This window comes from Nematostella vectensis, chromosome 12, assembly GCF_932526225.1.
Source record: "Nematostella vectensis chromosome 12, jaNemVect1.1, whole genome shotgun sequence".
Classification (NCBI taxonomy): Eukaryota; Metazoa; Cnidaria; class Anthozoa; order Actiniaria; family Edwardsiidae; genus Nematostella; species Nematostella vectensis.
This window is the reverse complement of record NC_064045.1, coordinates 9,404,528-9,425,564: the sequence shown is the minus strand read 5'-3', so window position 1 is coordinate 9,425,564 and position 21,037 is coordinate 9,404,528. Positions and strand designations below refer to the sequence as shown.

Genomic DNA, 21,037 nt, shown 5'->3' with positions numbered 1-21,037 from the left:
TCATCATCATCAAGCTTAACAGTGCCTTTATTCTCATCATTATGCTCATCTTTTTTTAGCGGCAGCATCATCATCATCATCATCATCTTTATCGTTGCCATTATCATCGCCATAATCATCAAGCTTAACAGCGCCGTTATCATCATCATTATCATTCTTCTTAGTGGCAGCACCAGCATTGTTATCATCATCATCATATTTTTAGCTGCTATAATTATCATCGCCATCATCATCAAGTTTAACAGAGCCGTTATCATCATCATCACCATCATCATCCTAATCATCGCCATTATCATCATTAATCATAATCATCATCATTATTTGCTAAAAGCACATGAACAACGACATCATAACCACACGGGGCTGCCATAAAACACAACTACAAATTACAAGAAATAGCATGGTCACCCTTAGCTTCCCGACACCATTATTATCGCCATTAACAGCATGGTCAGCGTGTCCCATCGCAATTGATTTTTTTCTTCTTGATTTTACTTTATCTATCTTCCTTAAAGTAATTCATTTTCTGTTTTCAGACCGGTTGCCGAGCAGCTAAAAAAGGGTAAAGCTGTAGAAGCCGAGAGTTTTAATGAAGTGACGATATACTTCAGTGACATTGTTGGTTTTACGAGTCTCAGTGCCGAGAGCACACCGATGCAGGTACGATCCAACTCTGTTTGTCGACTTTTTGTCGATTTCTTGATTGTAGTATTGCTTAGGAGTTATGTGATATATACGAGGTTTGCCAAAAAAATCATATTTTTTCTGTTATTTGTGTCAAAGATCATTTTCTTTTTTAGGTCGTAACTTTTTTAAACGATTTGTACACGATATTTGATGATATTATTCAAGAGTATGATGTTTATAAGGTAAGAGCACTGTTGGCTGCGCCAATTGTTTTATGAATGTTCTCTTTTTATGTTGTTTTGTTGCTTTTTTTTTTGTTTGAGCAGTGAATTTCTAGTTGTTGCAGATGTTGTGATGGTGATGTGGAAAAGGTGCTGAGACCTCTCTGTCGTTATTATTTCTCATTCTGATGATGATAAAATCACTGTGTTACCTTTGTTGTTGTTGTTAATTAAAGCCAGCCTATCCGACCTGCATGAAGCATGGTTTCGTAGGCTAGAAACTCTACACAAATGGATGTTCATCTTGGTATTGAATTAAATTCGCTTAAATCACGGTGAATTCAAATCAACCCTACAATTAAAACAGCTGAATTAAATTTCCAAATTATCAAATAATGTAGATGATGTATATTTTAAAAAGATTATGGAAGTTTTGAATATTAAAGACAAAAATAAAACAATATTGACGCGCAAGTCGCATCTACGAAGATGCTGTTAACACTGCTGCTACTATTATGTCTGCTGCTGTTAAATGGTCGCCAAATTTGTTTTTAAGCTTTTCTTTGCAAGGATTTTGCCTTGATACGAAACATTTTATGTCTTAGGTCGAAACTATTGGTGATGCGTATATGGTGGCCAGCGGTCTTCCCATTCGTAACGGCCGGCGCCACGCGGGCGAGATTGCTAAGATGGCGTTACATTTGGTTGACGCTGTGTCACACAATTTCATCGTTCGGCATAAACCTGAATACAAGCTTCAGCTGAGAGTTGGGTGCCATACAGGTAAGAGAGCCTGGGAATTCCCAGGGAAAGTTGTATTTTATGATATGACTGATAAACCTGGAAAACGCGAAATTTCAGATAGAGAAAGAAGACACAATTTCTTCAGTAGCTATAGGTTCCTTGTATTACGGACTGATTTTTAAAACAAAAATAACGTGAGGCCAAAGTGCACATAGCCAGATTTTGGCTTTTTAAGATAATTTTCCTTAATCATCATTGCCCTGTGTATCAGCTCAGGGACGAAAAGCTTAAATTTCAATGACACTTTACCAAAAGTCGCATCAATTTAAAAAAGTCGCACTTGATATTTTGTTTGCTATAAGTTACTAAGCACTCAGAGAAATTCTCCGCCTTATTCCATGTGAAATGGGCTTATTTGAAGCGTCACGTCATGGTTTTCCTTCATGTCCTATTTTATATATGATAAGAGTTTTGAATATCCAAAACAAAAACAAAACAACATTGTCACCCAAATGGGATCCATTGACCTAATCCCCTTTCAATCAACCACTCTTTATTGTTTATCATTAAAAATAAAATTGTTTATTTGCACGAAAACTACAAAATATCAGTCTACGAATGGCGACTGATATGCTATTTACGATATTTCGTGGAAAAAATCCTAGTTACTCGCTTGAATTAGCCGATGGAAATGGATGCTTTGTGTGACTCAGCAATGAGCGGGAGCATAAAATGGCGGCGTAATTGGCCTTCTTTGACTCGGTGTTGCTGTCGCACCCTGGCTTCTTATCGCTCTATCCATGACATGACGGAAAAACATGACTTAACGCTTCAAATAAGCTCATTTCACATCTAAAAAGGCGGAAAATTTCTCTAAGTACTTAGTGAGTAATAGCAAACAAAATATCCAATGCGACTTTTTTTAAATTGATGCGAAATTGACATGACTTAACGCTTCAAATAAGCTCATTTCACATCTAAAAAGGCTGAAAATTTCTCGAAGTACTAAGTGAGTAATAGCAAACAAAATATCCAATGCGACTTTTTTTAAATTGATGCGACTTTTGTAAAGTGTCATTGAAATTTAAGCTTTTCGTCCCTGAGCTCATACATAGCGCAAGGATGATCAAGGAAAAAATATCTTAAAAAGGAAAAATCAGGGTATGTGCATTTAGGCCTTACGTTATTTGTGTTTCAAAAATCAGCCCGGAATACAAGGGACCGATGGCCATTTTAAGAAATTGTGTCTTCTTTTCTATCTCCGAATTTTCCAGGTTTTTCCGTCATGTCTCTATCTATTAGACCTTCAGGACCAATCAAAGGTCTAAATGTCACTTTTTGCCACAGGCCCTGTAGTTGCGGGAGTGGTTGGTAACACAATGGCTAGATACTGTCTATTCGGTGACACAGTGAACACGGCTTCAAGAATGGAGTCCAATGGTGAACGTAAGTGACGTCATTACACTTACATTTCTAGTTCAAAATGTTTCGGTCATTTTTTATTCATTTCTGTCAATGTTTACTCGATTTGTAACCACATCTCGATAACTTAAGCCCTAGATAAGTCGAACCTCCCGCTTATTCGACGTGATAACTGCTTCACTTTAAATGTTTTTTTCATATTTTTTACCCTCAATAATCCGAACTACAGTTTCATTCATTCATTTTTTTTATTTCCACACACCTAAGATTACAAGACAAAATTACAAAACGACTACTTACAATAAAGAAACTCACAGAAAAAAAAGACACTAACAATACAATTACACTTCTTTTAGCGCGTGGAGGGCACTCAATAGAAACCTAATAATGGTGCCCTTTTTTGTTATCAAGAGGAAATGAAACAGTGTAACCTTGCTAACTCCACCTCCCGGGTAACAATCACTATCAAATATATACATAAGAACCCGCTAACTCGAATTCAACAGGTGACAATCATTGTTGATAATATACAGTAGAACCACGATAACTCCACCACTCGATAGTTTGAACATTTCTTTTGCGCTTATCTTCTGTAACTTAACTCACGATAACCCAAACACAGTAATTTCCATTATTATTATTTTTTGTCTTTACAGCTCTTCGGATCCACATCAGTCAACAGACGAAGGATGTTTTAGACGAGCTCGGGACGTTCGTTGTAAAAAGTAGAGGAAAAGTGCATCTTAAGGTAATGGTCACGGACAGTGCTGAATACCGTATGCGCATGCGCATGCTCTGGCGAAACAAACAATCGTTGTGTTGAATCGTTCGAGTAAAGGTACAAAAGGCTGACTTCAGTCGCTGTTTTGACAAACTGTACAGCATTAAAGCCATACTGTACAAAAGATGACAGATCTATTTGATAATGAGGGAGTCATAAAGAAAATAAAAGCCTTAGCTTTGCGCTAGTTTTCTTAGCATTCGCCAAAGTGTGGCGGTTCGCCGGTAAAAAGCCGCCATTTTAAAACAAAAAGGCTGGTTTAACCGCGCGGTACTGGAACTAGTCTTGCGTTTTTCAGCACTGGCATTGTCACGTAATCGTGTCACGCTTTGACGTCACACCACGCTTGCGCTCGAGCTCGTGGACCCAGCAGGCTAAGGAGAAAAAGCGCTGAATCTAGACTGCGCGATCGCCCCAGGCCCTTTTAGACCATTTGGAAAAATAGACATTTTTTTGGTGGTTCTAGGGAAAGGGCACCGTGGAGACATTCTGGCTCGTGAGCACAGTGGACAAGAACGAGAGTTGGCACACTCGCGCGCTACCTACGATAGAACCCGCTCCACTTATGAACCTGTTCGGTACTCCTCACAGCTCACCACAATTCCCCCGCGTCAACTCAATCAAGCGCTCTATACGCGCGCGGACTCATGGGAGAAGCAACGGGCCCAGTCAAAGTTGATGTCGACTCCGCATTGGAACCAATCTGCAAGGACTTCCTTGTTACACTCGGTTTGTCTTCGCTATATAGAGGTTTTATTCGGCAAGTCGTCGTCTCTACATCGATGGGGCTCGCCTAAGGTCGGCGAGTCTCCGACTCGCTTCGCGGAACATTGGCAATTCGTCGATGATACATCGACGATATTCACTTAGGGTCGGCGGATTCGACCAAAAATATGATGTCTCATCAAAATATCATCAAAATGTCATCAAACCTCTCTCTTCTCTCCGGTCACTGTAAGCGTGGACATTTTCCTGTCACATTTTCTCACATCTCCTGTATGCAAACAGAAAAAAATGAAAAAAAAAAACTCCTCATAAAATGACTACCGGCAAATTGCAGAGTCTCCGAAGCGTAAAGTCGGAGCCCGTAACCAAGTAATGTCGAGGCTCAGCGGAAATTCATAATATGAATATGCCAGTAACAATGATCATTATTTCGAAGCAAATGCTGAACTGTTTTCCTTTTCTGTTTGCCATTTCCTTTGCGAAATGCAAACGTGAAAAAAAAAAACAATATTATCAATATGTCCCAGAAATGAAGTACAGGTAAATCCAATTACTTCGCGACTGCGTAGATTTTTAATTTTACGGAGAGCCCCACGAGCATCCCAAACTCTTGAACTTGTTAAAGGGACCGTAGAAGTGTATGGTGATAAGAAGTGTTGGTATAAAAAGAACACTTCCACATTTATCATATTTATCTAAACATCAGTGAAAACAGTCTCTTAATGTTCGTGGACGCGACTTTCGTGACAACGTATGCTTTCGTAGATTGGGAGATCGTATAATATTGGAGAATGGTTATGACATCCATGAAGTACTAGCCTTGTCGAATGACTATGTCGGATGACAGAACATTGGAAACCCGGGATTCCCCATACATTTGAAAAAAGGTGTAAGGCAGATTTATTTAGGCATAAAATGATGCACTGATATTTTAGTTTTTTTTTATCGATCATTTATGCGCAATTTTGGTCCTACAAACCGTATAACCAGGAATTAGAGATGTTTCTTCTTTAAAGAGTAGGGTACAGTGTAGGGTTTTCCCTGATCTTTTGTGCACAGTTCTCCTGGTGTTCTAAATGAGGAAAGAATACAATTGTTTGTTGTTGTTTTTTCAGGAAAATAAGTAACATGCTCCCACGTCCCGTTTCCGGGTCCGTTTCCCGCGTGACGGACCCGCGTGACGGTTGCACTCGGAGAATCTGTGTATCGTAATCCTGCAAGTAAATAAGCGTAAATAAAATACCAATCCAGGTTCCACAAGCCGTATAATTTTTGTTTATGTTCTTATAAACATTCACATAGCTTTCAGATACAAGAATTCAGTCGTTTATACATTTACCCATGAACCAGCGCGGGTTATGACACATGGGTTCTCGTGTGCGACCTAATTTGAAATAGATGTATTGGAAATTGAGTGGTATAAACCATGTGAATGTTAATCCAATACTTAACATATAGGTCAGCTTTCCTGTAACTAGGTATCCCTGCACAGGCTTACCAATCTCTCAGTCAGTCTCCAGTCAAGTTAACGCGTAAACCCTTAAACTGCTCAAACGTTACAAGTACCGCTTATTCTGATTAACACAAAGCAACGAGAGTTTATTGTGACCTTTATTCTAGGATATAAGACAATTACAGGACAATTACAGGGGGTGATCAATCGTGAAAATATTCGAGATGGTTATTGAAACTGACTGGAGACTGACTGAGAGGTTGGTAAGCCTGTGATCCCTGCGGTGAATGTTTCCTATTGTAGAAGAATTTGATACAAAGCTTTATTGTACATAAAGAAATTATAGAGTAATTTCCAAAATCCCGTGCAACAAAATGTAATTGTTAAAGTGTAATAGTCAAGCCAGAACAAAAAAGAACAAAGAGATTATAGTGTATTAGTACTAAATAAACGTAATAGTATTTCACGGGTTTTTGAAAATCACTCTAGTAACTATACAATATAAAGGACAATTTAATCGTATGTATATAGAAAAATTGGAATAATAAAATCAGTATTTAATTGGAACATTTACTCTATTTGGGGAGTGACGCTTTTTTCAAACTGCTTAAATGTATTTGGCTATAGAAAGAATAAAATTGGATTGATAGAAACGTTAATTAAATAGAACTGGAACTTTTCAACTGCGCAAGAGTATCTATCCCCGTCAAATATCAAATGGACCGTCCCTCAAACAATGTGATCAAGCTGTATAATAAATTGTATTGTAACGAGACGACTGGAGACGAAATGAGACGGTACCGGGCTTTAATGGTCGTTGTTACAAGCTCTGCTTACATCTAAAAAGGGGCTTATGCTCCAATGGCGACACCCCTTAGGTAGTCCAACACTGATAGCCTTGTTACCATGGCAACCGTTTTTCACACAAGTTTCCCAAATACTGAAAAGTAGTAAATTTTTCATATTTTGGTCCTGTTTTCAGATTTAAATGCCTGTTTTGACTTTATCAGATTGTTTGGGAGACAAGTTTCACAACAGCGCTAGAATTTTTTTACCGCATATTTGGGGGGAGGGGTGGGTAAATTTTGCTCTCTCAAAGCTGTTAGTAAATTTCACTAGATTTACTAGACGACACTTTGAAAGCTAATATTATGCATTTATCATCACTATGAGCAGTAATACATGCATGCTGTATTAATTCCAGATTTTTTTGTTTAAAAAAATAAGAATCCAAGATGGCGGAAATTCTTACCCAAAATTGATTATAAACGTTTTTATGGCCTTTTAGCATTGTAAAACTGTTGAAAGATTGATTCTGACACCCCCCCCCCCCCCCCCCCCCAGTCACAGACAGCTAAAAAAAATCCCAGTCTGTATAGGGTAAATTAAACAAAACATGCCTTTAAATGTTTATAACCTCAGGAAGGTCGGCGGCAAATTTAAGTATAATGTCTTGTTATCAAAGATAGCGTTATCCTTTATTACGTTATTTCCCTCCGTGACAGTATCTTCTGCGTTAATGAAACAAAAAACTTTTTTGGCAAAGAAAGAATTTAAGAAAAGAGGTCACGACGTAGTCTCTTTCTTTGGTGGCTCTACTTCCTTTGAGAGTAGAGAGATGTCAGGCGTTGCCGCCCACGGCTGCAGCTCGCCCGACGCATTGATTGCGTAAAACACTGCTCCGCAGAACACAATAGCAGCGATTAGAAGAAACACGATGCTCCATTCGTGGATACTCTGTGAATTAAAAAATGGGATGTAAATTATAGCTGCATTATTTGCGCAAAAAGCATCGGGCATGCTTTCTGGATTTTAGTTTATGGTTGGATTTGAATGGTTTATGGTTTTACTAAGGAAGAGGCCGCAAAGTTTTTAGGGTGGGGTTTCATGATGAAAGAAAATCCTGCACCTTAAAGGGTCCAGATTCATGCTTCGCCGTGGAAATTATTTTGGAGACTGTTGAGCGCCAAAATTGTTTTAAAATGAAAAATTATCAATTTCCATGCGTTTACTGAAATTATGCTTGCGTGACTAATTCAATGGCTAGGGAGTACAGCTTGGGTTGGTTAAAGTGAGCTGGGAAAATGTCGGGCCGATCAGATGGCGTGGTTTTATTGTTAAGTATGACGCGGTCATGATTTCCTTCGCAGTTCTGGACTTAAACATTTTTGGGGCTAGATGTAACCTTTAAGGGGTTGGAGGGCTGTACGTAACTTGAGTAGGGATAGGGCTCGACGTACCTTGAATGGTGTTAGAGCTAGACGTTACTTGAGTGGGGTTAGAGCTAGACGTTACTTGAGTGGGGTTAGAGCTAGACGTTACTTGAGTGGGGTTAGAGCTAGACGTTACTTGAGTGGGGTTAGAGCTAGACGTTACTTGAGTGGGGTTAGAGCTAGACGTTACTTGAGTGTGGTTAGAGCTAGACGTTACTTGAGTGGGGTTAGAGCTAGACGTTACTTGAGTGGGGTTAGAGCTAGACGTTACTTGAGTGGGGTTAGAGCTAGACATAACTTGGTGGGGCTAGGGCTAGACGTAACAAGAGTGGGGATAGGGCTGGTATGGACTAGACTAATAACAATTCTATTTCGTACTATAATGTGTATTTGGTTGAAAATTATCTATCAGACATGCATGCATTTTTTATAATAAAAGCATTTATAACTTTTTACCTCAGATTTTACGATTAGTCCAACAACTAGTGGTCCCATAATTCCATTGAACGTCTTAAGAGTATTGGCCATTCCCATTATGATACCAGAGTACCGGGGTGCGATATCGAACGGGTTGACGCCCGCACCAACATACATAGTGGCTATGGAACCTAAACCAATGACGATAGGCACCACCTTATAGGGTGTATAAGCCACTGTGATGAGGCAAATACACTGAAGAAAACAGCCTACGAGAAAAGTATCATCATCATTATTGTCATTATCAAAAATCAACAAAGTGAACTACAAGCGAGTTCGCGTACTCTCGGAAAGAAAACTGCTCTCAACATAACCCTCCGCTACTGAAAGCCTTGTGATTGTTTAAAGGCACATAAACTTGAATGTTACATCTGTATACATATAGACATACCCTTGCGTTTCTTTCTCCCGTGAAGCACTTCGGGCTACGACAAATGGATTTTACGAATGTAGCCTTATTTGGAACAGTCGTATATATATTAAGTGTTTGGGTTACTCACCGCCACATGTGAATAGTTTACGGATGTTTGTCATTGACATGACTTCCTTGGTATTCATGAAATCTGCTAATCTTGTCATTATGGGTAGCATTATGGCCACTGCCAAAAACGAGACTCCGTACAAAACACCGGTCTGCGAAAGAGCAAAGAGCGTAAAGAATACTATCATACTCTGGCTTCAGTAACCAAATGTTGCAGTCGGCTTTCGGTCACTAGCGTATAAGTGGGGGGGGGGGAGTTGGGGAAGGGGTGGATAGTGGTTTCAGGGGGCGGTCTGTAAAAGAGCAAAGAGCGTAAAGGATATTAAAGTCCATATAACCTTTCAGAGTTGATTGACTTTGTCAATTCTTTATATTTTCATCTTCCAAACGGTATGAGGTTCGTATGAACCCTATAAAGCACGCATTCGCGCGAATAACTCAAATCTGTAATATTGAGGTATTTTGGTCAACCTTCGGAAAAAAGGCCGTGAACTGAAAGGCCCGGGTCCCGTCATTTGTGACGTAGATCGAGATGTCAACCAAATTACATAAGAAAACATATGCGCGCGCTAAATAGGTTCATGTCTTCTTAGTTATTGCTGGAGAACGTTGTGTGGTTACAACTTTTAACGTCATCTTTACATTTTAACCTGATTACTTCGGGGAACAAATCTGCAAAATTTAGCAGATATTTTCTAGTCTTTGAATTGTTTTTGCATTGTGCGCGCGCGCTGCATTCGCAATCAAGAATGGCGACATTCTCACGAGCGCGCGCTGTTTTTGAAACCTACAACAAAACGATATTTTATTTTTTCGCATACAATTCTCGACTTTAAATTATTCTTCGCTTCATCGTGGGTAGCATTGCAATAGAAAACAATTCGCCAATATTTTGTGGTATTGCCGTCTCTGAATTTTAACGGATTTAAGGAAAATACGTTGTTTCAGATTTTCCCGCCAAAACTTGGAATTATTCACTCGATTCAATCTCCCTTCGCGCGGCCAGTAAAATTTTCAAAGAACTGTAGAAAATTCAAATTTCAATAAAATTCAGTTCCCTTTTCAGAATTTTAAAGTTAATCTATGCTTTGTTTTGGCTAGATTGATATAAGTGAAAGGTTTTTTAAAACCTTTAAATGGCATTACCAACGAAATATTGTTAGCCTATCGGCTAGCTAAATACTTGTCATAAAATCGGCGATTTTGGTCTCGTTACGCATCTGTCATACTTACGCTACGAACACACTATGGTAACGTCACTATTGTAAGGCCACTATGTTAATCTAGTCACGCCATAATTATGCTCTGGTAAACGCCACTATCATACTCTAGCCTAGTAACAAAATGTTGCAGTCGGCTTTCGGTCACGAGCGCCCTGCCATCAGGGGCGGCGGAACGGTCCCATAAGTGTGTGTGTGTGTGTGGGGGGGGGGGGGGGGGGGGGGGGCGAAAGTTGGGGGAGTGGTGGGTAGTGGTTTCAGGGGGAGGGGTGGTTGCTGGTTTCAGGTGGAGGGGTGTTGGTTTCAAATACCTAAGCGCTATTTATAAGAACGCAGGTCATTCTCTACGTTTTTATGCACGTGATTTTAAGCTGTTCAACAAATTTGTTGTCGTATGCATATGTAATGCTTGAAATCCTTTAGTTCAAAAAAACGTTCATAAATAAAGAAACAGCCGCTCAGAAAATTTTTGGGGGAGGGGCTAGCGCCCTCCTTGACCCTCCCCTTCCGCCGCCCATGGCCATAGCCGTGATATTGTCACCCCATGGTCCCACTGTGTAGGATACCTACCAGTTTTATACCATATCCAAGACCGAACTTGAGATAAGAGGGCAATTCTGTGAGGAATGTGAACAACATCCAACCGCTAGTGCCCCAGCCAATGACAACGCTCCACACCGGTAAAGACGTCAGAATCTTCCTCCAAGGCGTTGGTACATCCTAAATGATCATGAGAACAGAGTGGCGTTGTTTAGATCTAGTCATTACAGGAAGGTATAGGTATACTATAGGTATATAGGCAATACACCAACCGAAGTATTGTTAGCCTTTCGGCTAGCTTAATACTTCTCATAAAAACTGTGATAGAAGTTCACTCTTTTTCAACTCCGATTAATCCAACAGTCTGATCGGATCGTGAAACCTTAATTATCATGAGAACACAGTGACGTCGTTTAGATCTAGGCATTACAGGAAATATAGGTATAAAGGTAATCGTTGAATATATTGTACCATGTCAGTAGCTTTCCTATCTTGCTCATACGAACTCGGCAACTCGTATTCATCGTTGCTTATTGGAGAATCATCGACGGGAGAATGCTGTACCACAATAAACCAAACAAACGCCCATAAAGCAGTTACTGCGCCTGAGGTCAAATGGCATACATTAGACAGTAGAAGACGGACGGGTGGGCGAACGAACAGAAGGTTATCAGGGGTGAACTAGCTCAAACTGCATAAGGAAGGTAACCAGACGAACGGCAGGTTGCTGGTTCACAGTAGCATTTATTGTAAGGACGGGCTTTTCTTAGCGAGCAAGGAGGTCCCTGGGGGGGGGGGGGGGGTGGGGGGGGGGGGTCTTCAAGGTAAAAGTGATAGGGATGCTCGTCGGAAAATTCGAAAAATACCCCTAAAAATGCAAGACCAAAAAATGGTTCCCTAAACACTACCTCAGGAGCCTTTAAAATGCCATTTCTAAAAGAAAAGCCTATTTTTTTTCTCGGCTGAAGAATACGTTTGGCTTGTTCGATATGTCTGTAAAGTAAATGTTCATATAAAGTAAACAATAAACTAGTTTTAGCATAGGTCACACTGCGCATGACCTGTATGACTTAAGCAGGTGCATATTACTTAGTATTCAGAATGAAAGGTGCAAAAAGGTCAATATTGAAATCCGTTGAGCGAACTCTAGGATTTCTAAAATATTTATTTATGAGATGTAGAATAGTCGCACAACAAGAGAAACAGCGTAAACATGTTTTATGCTGTGAAACGGAGAACGGAGTAGTTATTAATACGATGACATTTCGAGCATTTGCCCTTTGTTGGAGCTCCGACGCCTACTTTAATTCATTAGTATACAAAAAGACAAAAATGCACAAATTGATGAGCCAGGTAAAACAATATTTTAGAATCACTCACCAGAACAATAGAAAATTGACGGCCAGTCAAAGGAGGATTCGAACTGTGCCAGTACGGGTGGAAATATAGCCAAACCGATGTAAACGCCTGCAAAAACGTCTTACTTTATAAATGTGAAGTAAGAAAACCAACGGACAACCACTGTCTGCTGTTCCCTGCTAGCAGAGGCCTTTTTTCTCTGTATTTCGCTGGGCTGAGAAAAAAGAGGCCTCTGTTAGCAGGGAAAGTGTTCTGGTGTACGTCGGACCTTGTGGTGTGCGTCAACAGTTAGACACCAATAAATGATTCAAAAGAAATAGTCAACAACAATGCAGATTTGGCTTTTTAGAATTTTTTTTTTCTTGTATTTGTAACCTGAAGAAGGCAGGTACTGGCCTGCCGAAATATTCTTTTCTAAAAAAAAAAACAAATCTGCGCTGTTGTCGATTTTTTCTTTTAGATGTTTTACTTAATTTATAGTTACAGACGATAAGCAGTTCCGTGTAACTTCAGTTAAAATTTCTCTATCTTTTGTGCGGAGGGCCCAATGCTCATGTTTTTTTCTAAGACGAACAACTTTACTTATGCATATAATATGCACAGAAAAGACTACACATTTTCAAATTGTATTGATTTATATGTTTATTTCTGCAAGCACATAGTGGAAGTACTTATGTAAAAGCAGTTTCCGTAAAACTCGAAAATTCTGTCGTCTGGCACGAGTTTTTTTTATTTGAAATCAATAAAAACATATTTACCGATAACATATCACATCCCTTCCTTTTTGCCCTTAACTTATTTATAAAAATGGTTTTAACTTCGCAATGCAGCAGGTTAACAAACCAAAAATCGTCAATGGGCTTTCGCTCGCGTGTCGCTAACAAATTCATATTGCAAAGAAACAAAATGATCTGATAATAATTCTTCCAAAATAATTCCACAACCAACACAAATGCATCTGGTCCATCGACCCCGTTACCATGATAACGGTTACCGTGGTAACATAAAAAATCTATATCTCGCTAAAATTAATAGCTGGACCAGGTGCAAAGGCTATTTCATACATGTGTTATGCCAATAAACAAATATATGCCTTAAGATTTCTACTTGAATGATTCTAGCTAATTAAAATTCAAATTTATGCAATTGGGCGTGTTTCCATGGCAACAACAATTCCAACTGTTGCAAGTTACCACGATCTACCACTATACCAAGATTTATTGCTAAACCATGTATACTTCGCGAGATATTCAAGAAAATCACTTTGTTCCGCAAATAAGCCCATTACATATTGGTGCACCCACCCTTTACCATATAGTTGTTTTGTTGTTGGTGGCCTACTCCAAAATGAATGCAATGAAATGCGTTGATCTATGTTTGGGGTAGAGAGGAAGCAAAGAACATCAATTGGCTCCTCTTCGAAGGAAGAGGAGATATAAAGGAAATTGACTCAACTTGAAAGGTTTGGTGAAAAAAAAAATGAAAATAATTTGATTGAGCATTTCTTGAAATTTCCCCTTTTCCATTATCTTAACCCTTTTACCACCACAGGCCTCTAAAGAGGCCATGTCTATGCTATTCAAGCTATGTGAATAGAATTCTATTATTGAAGGTTGTTGCTAGTGTTATAAAGTTTAAGTATCTTGCCCTAAACCCTTCCCCTTAATAAAAATCCCATTAATATACATTTGTAAAGCTACATTCAGACAAGCTTTGTCCTTGCAAAGAATAAGTAATGGATGAAACAGGATTTCAAAGATAGAATATAGTGTCAGACACAATTTTAGATAAGATGGAATACTGAAGTTTTAATGTACCATTTTAAGTGGTGATTTTCCATCCCCATGGGAATTAATGTCTACAAATACACATCCAGTAATGCATTATATTTTGGTGTTTTTAGAAACCCTGGATCCAACCATTCCATAAAATAAATATAAACCTCTAAAAAAGGTAATGGGAAAGAGACTTGGAAAGAAAATCCTTAAAAGAAGATATAAGTGAAAGTACTAAATGAAAATTTCTAATTTAAAAATTAAATCTGTTCATTAATTTATTTTTGGTGTAGAGGGGAAATAGCAAAGAGCATCAATTGCATAAAAATGGTCAACAGGGAGAAGGAAAAGGAAGAAATATGACTCTTCTTAAAATGTTTGAAAAGAAAATATAATAAAAATAATGTGATAATTAAATTCAGTACTTTCCTAAAATAACCCCTTTCCCATTATCTTTAGGTTGATAGAAAACTGTTTTCTTTACAGATTTATTATTTAAAAAGCAAAAGTTTGGTTTTAGTTTTATACAATATAAGTATCTTGTTCTAAAAAAAACCTATTGAGTGTGTACTGCTGAATCACATAGTAATGCCCTAGTCATTTGAGCCCCCTCCCTTATGGTCCTGGGGAAGTCAGGGGTTAAGGTGGGGTTTTAGATTACTTTTTAACCAGAATATATAAAGAGGGGTGGTGGTATTGACTGTTTTTTACTCTTAACTTGGTAACAGGCATTTATTAAAGTCTAATCCCCCACCCTTTCCTGGGACCATGTGTGGGGTGGTATCAAATGACTAGTGAATAAGAACTCCCTACTGTTATCTTTCAAGACATGATTTTCAATTCTCATGTCTTCCAGTCTTTAGCATTCCTCTTGGCCCTCAGCTAGTCCCTGGTTCGTAAAAGAGTGAAATTTATTTCAAAACAATTTTTCTTCAAGACATTTATAATCTGACTAATTTCCACAACTATTTGAACAAAAATAAACACATGAGATGCAAGAAGCAGACAATAACAACAGACTCGTACCCAGTCGTTATCTGCTGTTGCGTGGACATCCACAGGAATCCTGAAGCGAGGATGGAAAAAAATAACGACTGGCAGATTACAGATCCAAGATGGCGGACGAAATCGGCGAGCAAAAATGTTACGAATTTTCACAGACGAAGAAGGACCTATCCATACTGCATTTCTTGCCTGTGAAATTCCATGTGCACATGACAACTGCAGAAATAGCTTAGTGGAGTTTGGAATTCGGCGTAAGGTCATGTGCGAATAGTGACTTCCTCGCCGCTATTGAGCTTCTTCTAGGGAACATAAAGACAGTATGTGCTCGAATTATATATCTGAAAGTGTATATTTGTGATAAATACAATCCAACCGGAGCAGTATGAGTTCAAATGAGTGCCAGAACACTCAGACCATCCAAATTCATTTCATGAAATAATGTATCGAGCTCACCAGTGTCGTCCGCAGTCTTGCGTTTTACGAAACGAAAATATCGTCTAGAATTGAACAAGAAACCACCGAAAATAAAACTAAATGGTTTACAACGAGTGTGTGTAGGTAGGCCCTTGGACTTGTGCGCAAAAAAAGTAAAAAAAAAAGGTCGTAAAAACGCTGCTTGCTAGATGTTTGAAAAACTTGCAAGATATTTCCTGAGTTCTGCCAGACGTCAAGCGAATTCCGACCCCGAAACCGCATCCTGACCGTCATGCATCGCGCGGCGTCTGGGTACGAGACTGCAATAACAACAATACATATTGGCAATAGGGGTTGAATTATTTTTTTTTTCCTCGGTAAGTTGAAAAAGTTGCTGTATCTTCTAAGGATATGTATCTACTTAGGACTAAGAGCACAGGATATAAAGACAAGAACGGTCTTCTTTAGCAGTATATGACAAATGCAACACGATATTGGTTAGCCTCTATGAAATATTTCAACACAATCAATTCAGAACGAAGAATGTCAAAACAAAAGGTGTTATGCTCAAATAATTTGATTACTAAGTTAAGTACTCGCGTTCTAAAAGCAAACAAAAACGACAACAAAAAGCCCAATAACTGTCATATCCTAAATAGACAATACAAATCGTCGTCTGAAACTCACCTTGCATTGTTTTTGTCGCTTTCTTGTGGTTTTGTTCGCTTTTTAATATGAACTGTTACTTACTTAGATTTACTAGCTAAAACCAGACATATCCTTACATAAATCTTGGCGTGAATGAATGTTAGTAGATCTCCTCTAGTTGACTTTATACTTAAGTCACAAAATTTGAGGCAAAAAGACATAAACTTTGAGGCATGACAAGAACTTTTTCCCTTGCTCCGTGTAGTCCAGCAGTTATCGACCAATAGCTTTCGGATTTGTGATAAAAGCATGAAAATCAGCAAAAATACAATTGGTCGGATGGGTAATAACTCCTGATATAGGGCCAAGCCAAATTAAGTCCTCGGGCTGAGAATGGGACGTATCCAAAATCTGTCAGCATGGAAACGAGGCTTAAAACACTCTTAAACTAGAAAAAAATGCGTTTATTTTCATGAAAGACTTCAAAATATATCAAAACAAACCTATTTGGATGTTTTTGCCAGCTTTCATGCAATTATATTCTCCGCATAATTAGAATTCTGCATTTTTGTTATGATTTGTGGGTACACTGTGGTGTAATACTATTATACAGACAGAGCCTTCAAAATTGCGTTTTAAATAAAATACATAACATACATACATAACAATTTGTTTTTGTTTTTGGCAAGAACAACATTTCCTGTGCTATCTTTATTAGCTATCCCATAATAACATTTCAATATCTTGGGATACCTGTGGTGAATTAGGTACTCTGTTTTAAGACTTTATACTGGCTTTGACTATTAGTCCTCGCAGTCTCCGCCACATTCACATAATGCAGTGCAAGACAGGTTTGGTTTGCTTTGCTGCATTTGCACCGCCCACTGCAACCCGTTTGGCAGCCACAGCGGATTAATTCATAGCACGTGTCCTTTGCTTGAGGAAGGGTTGTCAACAAAGGTGACCACTGCTTGTTCGTTAGGGTCCATCCCCAATCGGAAGGGCTTGGGAGAGCTGGCCGAGAGAGTAGGGTCTGTCCCCACACGTGCCCTCCCTGGAAGGATGCTCTCTTCACATGCTGAAGAAGTGCCGCCCTAGTCGGTTGTGTACCCTCAAGGCTGGACCTCTTCGGAAAAAAGCTCTTGCCGTGCTTGGTTCACACCAAGAACACTGCTTGTTATGTCATACATCAGAACAACGAACCTCTCGAGAACTGCCGTTTTTTTCATCGCTGATACTAGATGGAGCTGCTCCAAGGTCATTGAGAACTGAAGAAAAGCATACCATGTTTAGTTTGAATGGAAGGTCACAAGAGTCAAAGAGAACAATCACTTTACAGACCTGGCGTCAGGGTAAACGTTTATTCAGGATAAACGTTCCATACATCCCATGCTGTTTTCTTTCTTCTTCCTTCAAATAATGAAACAGTATCACACCCTGTCATGGCATGGAATACTGGTAGAGTCGATGACTTACTGCGACCCAGGGATGATGCGACGTGGTCGGCAGCAATGTCAGTCACGTTTTTACCAGTGCCGTAGGTGACCCAAAGCTCAACTGGTGGAAGGGCGTTCACTATAGACACAACAACGCTGCTCCTGTCTGGGCCTCCCTTCCTGAGTACCTTGCAGAGCTTATCGAAACAGTACAACGAAAAGCTATTCGAATAATCTACCCTTGCCTTAGCTATGAATCAGGGCTCAAAGTAGCAAAAATGGACTCACTTACAGTCCGCAGAGCAGAACTGTGCCGTCGATTCATGGCTAAAGCAAGATGCACTGAGCCTATAAAATATATAATACAATCTGGGACTGAGGTCGCCCATGGTTATTCGCTAAGGGGGGGTTGCAGCCGTTTGGATAAATCAGTTGGTGTAACTGAAAGGTATAATAACTTTATCACAATTCGTTTCCAGTAGTTATTCCAGTATTTATTTATACATTGTTAAGTGTAGTGTGCATCGGCCGACATACTGTAATTTAGCTTATGCTACAAAAGTATGAATAAACGATTATTATTATTATTATTATAACAAGAACAATGCAAGATCTATTACGTCCTTCGTGTGTATAGCCATTAGCTCCTCTCTTTTCTCTAAGAATGGGTTTCCAAACTCTTCGAACGACTTCACTGTGTTTTTGACATCCTTGTTAAACGCGGTGTGTACTCTTGGCTTCTGCTCATGGTGGCTAGTTTCTTCTAGCGAACATCTACAGCTCTCAAACTCTTCCACAATCCGGCATACCTCTGGGCCCGCCACCATCCAACGCCTGAGAGCACAAGGATTCCCTGTCAGGCCGACAGCTCCGCCTTCCCCTTTCACTTGCGCGTTACATTGCTCGTGTGCTTGATCAATTGCAATACTAGAAAAGTAACTGTTGCTTTTTTTGACTGTAAAGCAGTAAAAAAAAGCGTTTGAAGACTTCAGTGTGACTTGATGGAAGGATGGACATGTCCCGGTGGTGGACAGACAACCATCTAGAATAGTTAATGTGATCCATCGCGAACATCCACGGTAGAATCTCATCCAGAGTCTTTACGTAAAAATCGAAATTGGCTTCTCTAAATGCTCTGACAAGACTTAGGCACATGATTTCCAAATCAAGTACGGAAGACCAATATGCAAACTGGGGAAACTTCACATCCATTACCTTCTTCCATTCATCAAGGGACATCATCGGTGCATCACCATCTCACTCTTTGTAGGCCGTGTATGCCTACAAAGACCAGGATGGATAAACTGGCAGAAGTAACTTGGTGCGCACGTCGTGTACGTGTTATGTGGCTTGCCACAATGAATGACTCAGCCACACCTTGCGTTGCCATTCCACCGTTCACCAAGATTTCTCGCTGCCAGCCAACCACTTTCCATTTTGTAACATGCCAGTTCGATGTGGAGTCCACCAAACATTGGGATTAAGCTCTTCTCATTCAGCTCTGGAATAGCCCACTGGATCTGCTTTGCTATTGCAAACAACGGCTGGTCTAGTGCCACAACAGGAGTCCGGGTTGGGTCGATGATTTTCACAGCTAAGGTGATGACCTTAATGCTATGCAGGATCATGGCAAAGGAGTGTGCGTTTTCTGCAAACATCGGCATGAGGGAGATTATTGCGGGAGATCGACTTAAGAGAGATGCTTTTGAAGCCCGGTACGCTGCCCATGACATAAGGTCCTTAGCTTCAAGTTTCTATTTACCGGAGATTTTCTTGGTGTGGTGCAGCCAATCATCTTCCTGAGAACTTCTCTGAGTGTCGTTATCTTGATTAGGCGCAAGCAGCTCGGGAGCTATCTTTGGAGGACGGACTTACTGGAAGCGAGACAGGCTTTACATTACAGTAAAAAGACGTTAATTAAGTCAGAGTCTTCGAGTTATGTCCTGTAGCATCATAGACATCAGGATCTCTCCTTGTTCCTTGCTCGTCAGCATCCGGGTGTTGAACGAGTGAAATAGCAGTGCCGTGGAAAGACCACTGCGAGGTGGTGGAGCTCGGGTTATGGTCGATGTTATCAACGGCTGCTGTTGTGAATAGCCCCGAACGTAACTTTGAGGGACAAACGACTTGCTCCCGTTCGTAACGCTCGATAACACTGTTGGTTAACTGTGTCGATATGGTCATTATCCTGTCATACGATATAGAGAGCCCAAGGTTGTAGAATGCCTCTATTAGATATTTGTCCCGTGTTGCACCATGGACTTTTAATGCCATATAAATCGGGAGCAGACACTCTCTTGACCGCACATGATGTGTGGCGCCAGTAGCATCAGGCAGTGTGGACGTGCTCTGCCCACACTGTTGTATACAATAAGTTGTGCTATGGATAAGCAAGCCTGATTTTCAGAATGGTCGAATTGGCTAGTAGGGCCTTTCATGACCATTCCTAGCATCGCCAGTAACGAGGGAGGTACAGAGTTCTTCTGCGCGTCTGCCTGGAATTCCCCATTTAAGGAGTTCTTAACATTCAAAATATCTCGCCTCAAAATGCGCGCAGCTCGCGCCAGACAACATGCATCAGAGTCAATGTTATTCTCGAGGCTGGACAACATACCTCCAATTACATCCTCTAACACAATGTGTACTTTATTGCGGTCTTTAGTATGCGCTGCTAGACCAGGGAAGACATCCAGGATTCTCTCTTTGAGGCGTGTTGAATTTACAGTCTCAACTTCTTCGCCCGCCAATTCCTTTAGCTTACACATAAAAAAATTTGACTAAGTCGGAGAGAATTAGAAGTACAGGCTCTTCTGCCTCTAGCTGTTCCTCTATGTAGACCATGAGCTGCGCAAATGCTAAGTCACTTGGATCACATGGCTCATCTGACTGGCGGTTAGCACTCAACTTAAAAGACTTAAAAGACCGCTCTCGGTTATATAGTTCCTTTGGAATAATGATTCGAGTCCGTCTGAGCACGAGTTTGCCAATCACGCATAGCTCCCCTGCCACCGGCATATACTGCTTGCAATTCTCAAAGCGGCCAGTCTCTATTGCTCGCCTTACCTCTTCAAGTTCCTTGTCTCTGTCTGATGCTCTTTCTATCTCTCGGGTTGTGAGTGCTGTGGGAGTTGCGCTCACCGCTACGAATCTGACGTACTCCTCAGCTTCATGGTCATGGCTTGTTTGTTACCTGTGGGTTGCTAGGCAACAGTCTAGATAAAGGATCTGCAATGTTATTTCTGCAAGGTGAGTAAACAACTGTAAAATCATACTGTTGTAAGCGCAACACCCACCTTTCTATCCTGGCACAAGGTTTGCATCTGGTACTGTATATCACCTCTAAGGGTTTGTGGTCAGTCTCGAGAGTGAAACGCATTCCAAAGACATATGGATGAAACTTCTCACATGCCCATACTACACCAAGGGCCTCCTTTTCTGTAGGGAGTATCTGCGTTCGCAGTCGCTCAAACTTCGACTTGCATAGCTTTTTGGAGT

At 40.1% G+C, this 21,037-nt stretch overlaps 2 protein-coding genes and 1 long non-coding RNA gene across 5 annotated transcripts in view; 1 reads left to right on the top strand and 2 right to left on the bottom strand.

Annotated features, from left to right (window-relative positions):
- LOC5501825 (receptor-type guanylate cyclase Gyc76C) overlaps nt 1–6,541 on the top strand; it is a 36,565-nt gene extending 30,024 nt beyond the window's left edge. For all 3 annotated transcript variants that reach the window (XM_048720089.1, XM_032370130.2, XM_001623035.3), the window contains 6 exons: nt 537–660; nt 801–869; nt 1,454–1,631; nt 2,940–3,038; nt 3,671–3,762; nt 4,262–6,541. In XM_048720089.1, the coding sequence (XP_048576046.1) occupies nt 537–660; nt 801–869; nt 1,454–1,631; nt 2,940–3,038; nt 3,671–3,762; nt 4,262–4,474 (775 nt within the window). In that variant the 3' untranslated portion in view covers nt 4,475–6,541. The remainder of the gene's footprint in view (nt 1–536; nt 661–800; nt 870–1,453; nt 1,632–2,939; nt 3,039–3,670; nt 3,763–4,261) is intronic.
- A 223-nt stretch (nt 6,542–6,764) lies between these two features.
- Nucleotides 6,765–21,037, bottom strand: part of LOC5501824 (vesicular glutamate transporter 2) — a 39,258-nt gene continuing 24,985 nt past the window's right edge. The window contains exons 4-9 of the mRNA XM_001623034.3: nt 12,286–12,372; nt 11,377–11,510; nt 10,936–11,085; nt 9,165–9,297; nt 8,644–8,873; nt 6,765–7,711 (exon numbers count right to left, since the gene is read on the bottom strand). Of these exons, the coding sequence (XP_001623084.3) occupies nt 7,541–7,711; nt 8,644–8,873; nt 9,165–9,297; nt 10,936–11,085; nt 11,377–11,510; nt 12,286–12,372 (905 nt within the window). The 3' untranslated portion in view covers nt 6,765–7,540. The remainder of the gene's footprint in view (nt 7,712–8,643; nt 8,874–9,164; nt 9,298–10,935; nt 11,086–11,376; nt 11,511–12,285; nt 12,373–21,037) is intronic.
- Nucleotides 14,716–15,847, bottom strand: LOC125557459. The gene is made up of 2 exons (XR_007305286.1): nt 15,066–15,847; nt 14,716–14,928 (listed from the first exon to the last, which is right to left on the bottom strand). It is a non-coding gene; the product is annotated as an uncharacterized LOC125557459 (long non-coding RNA).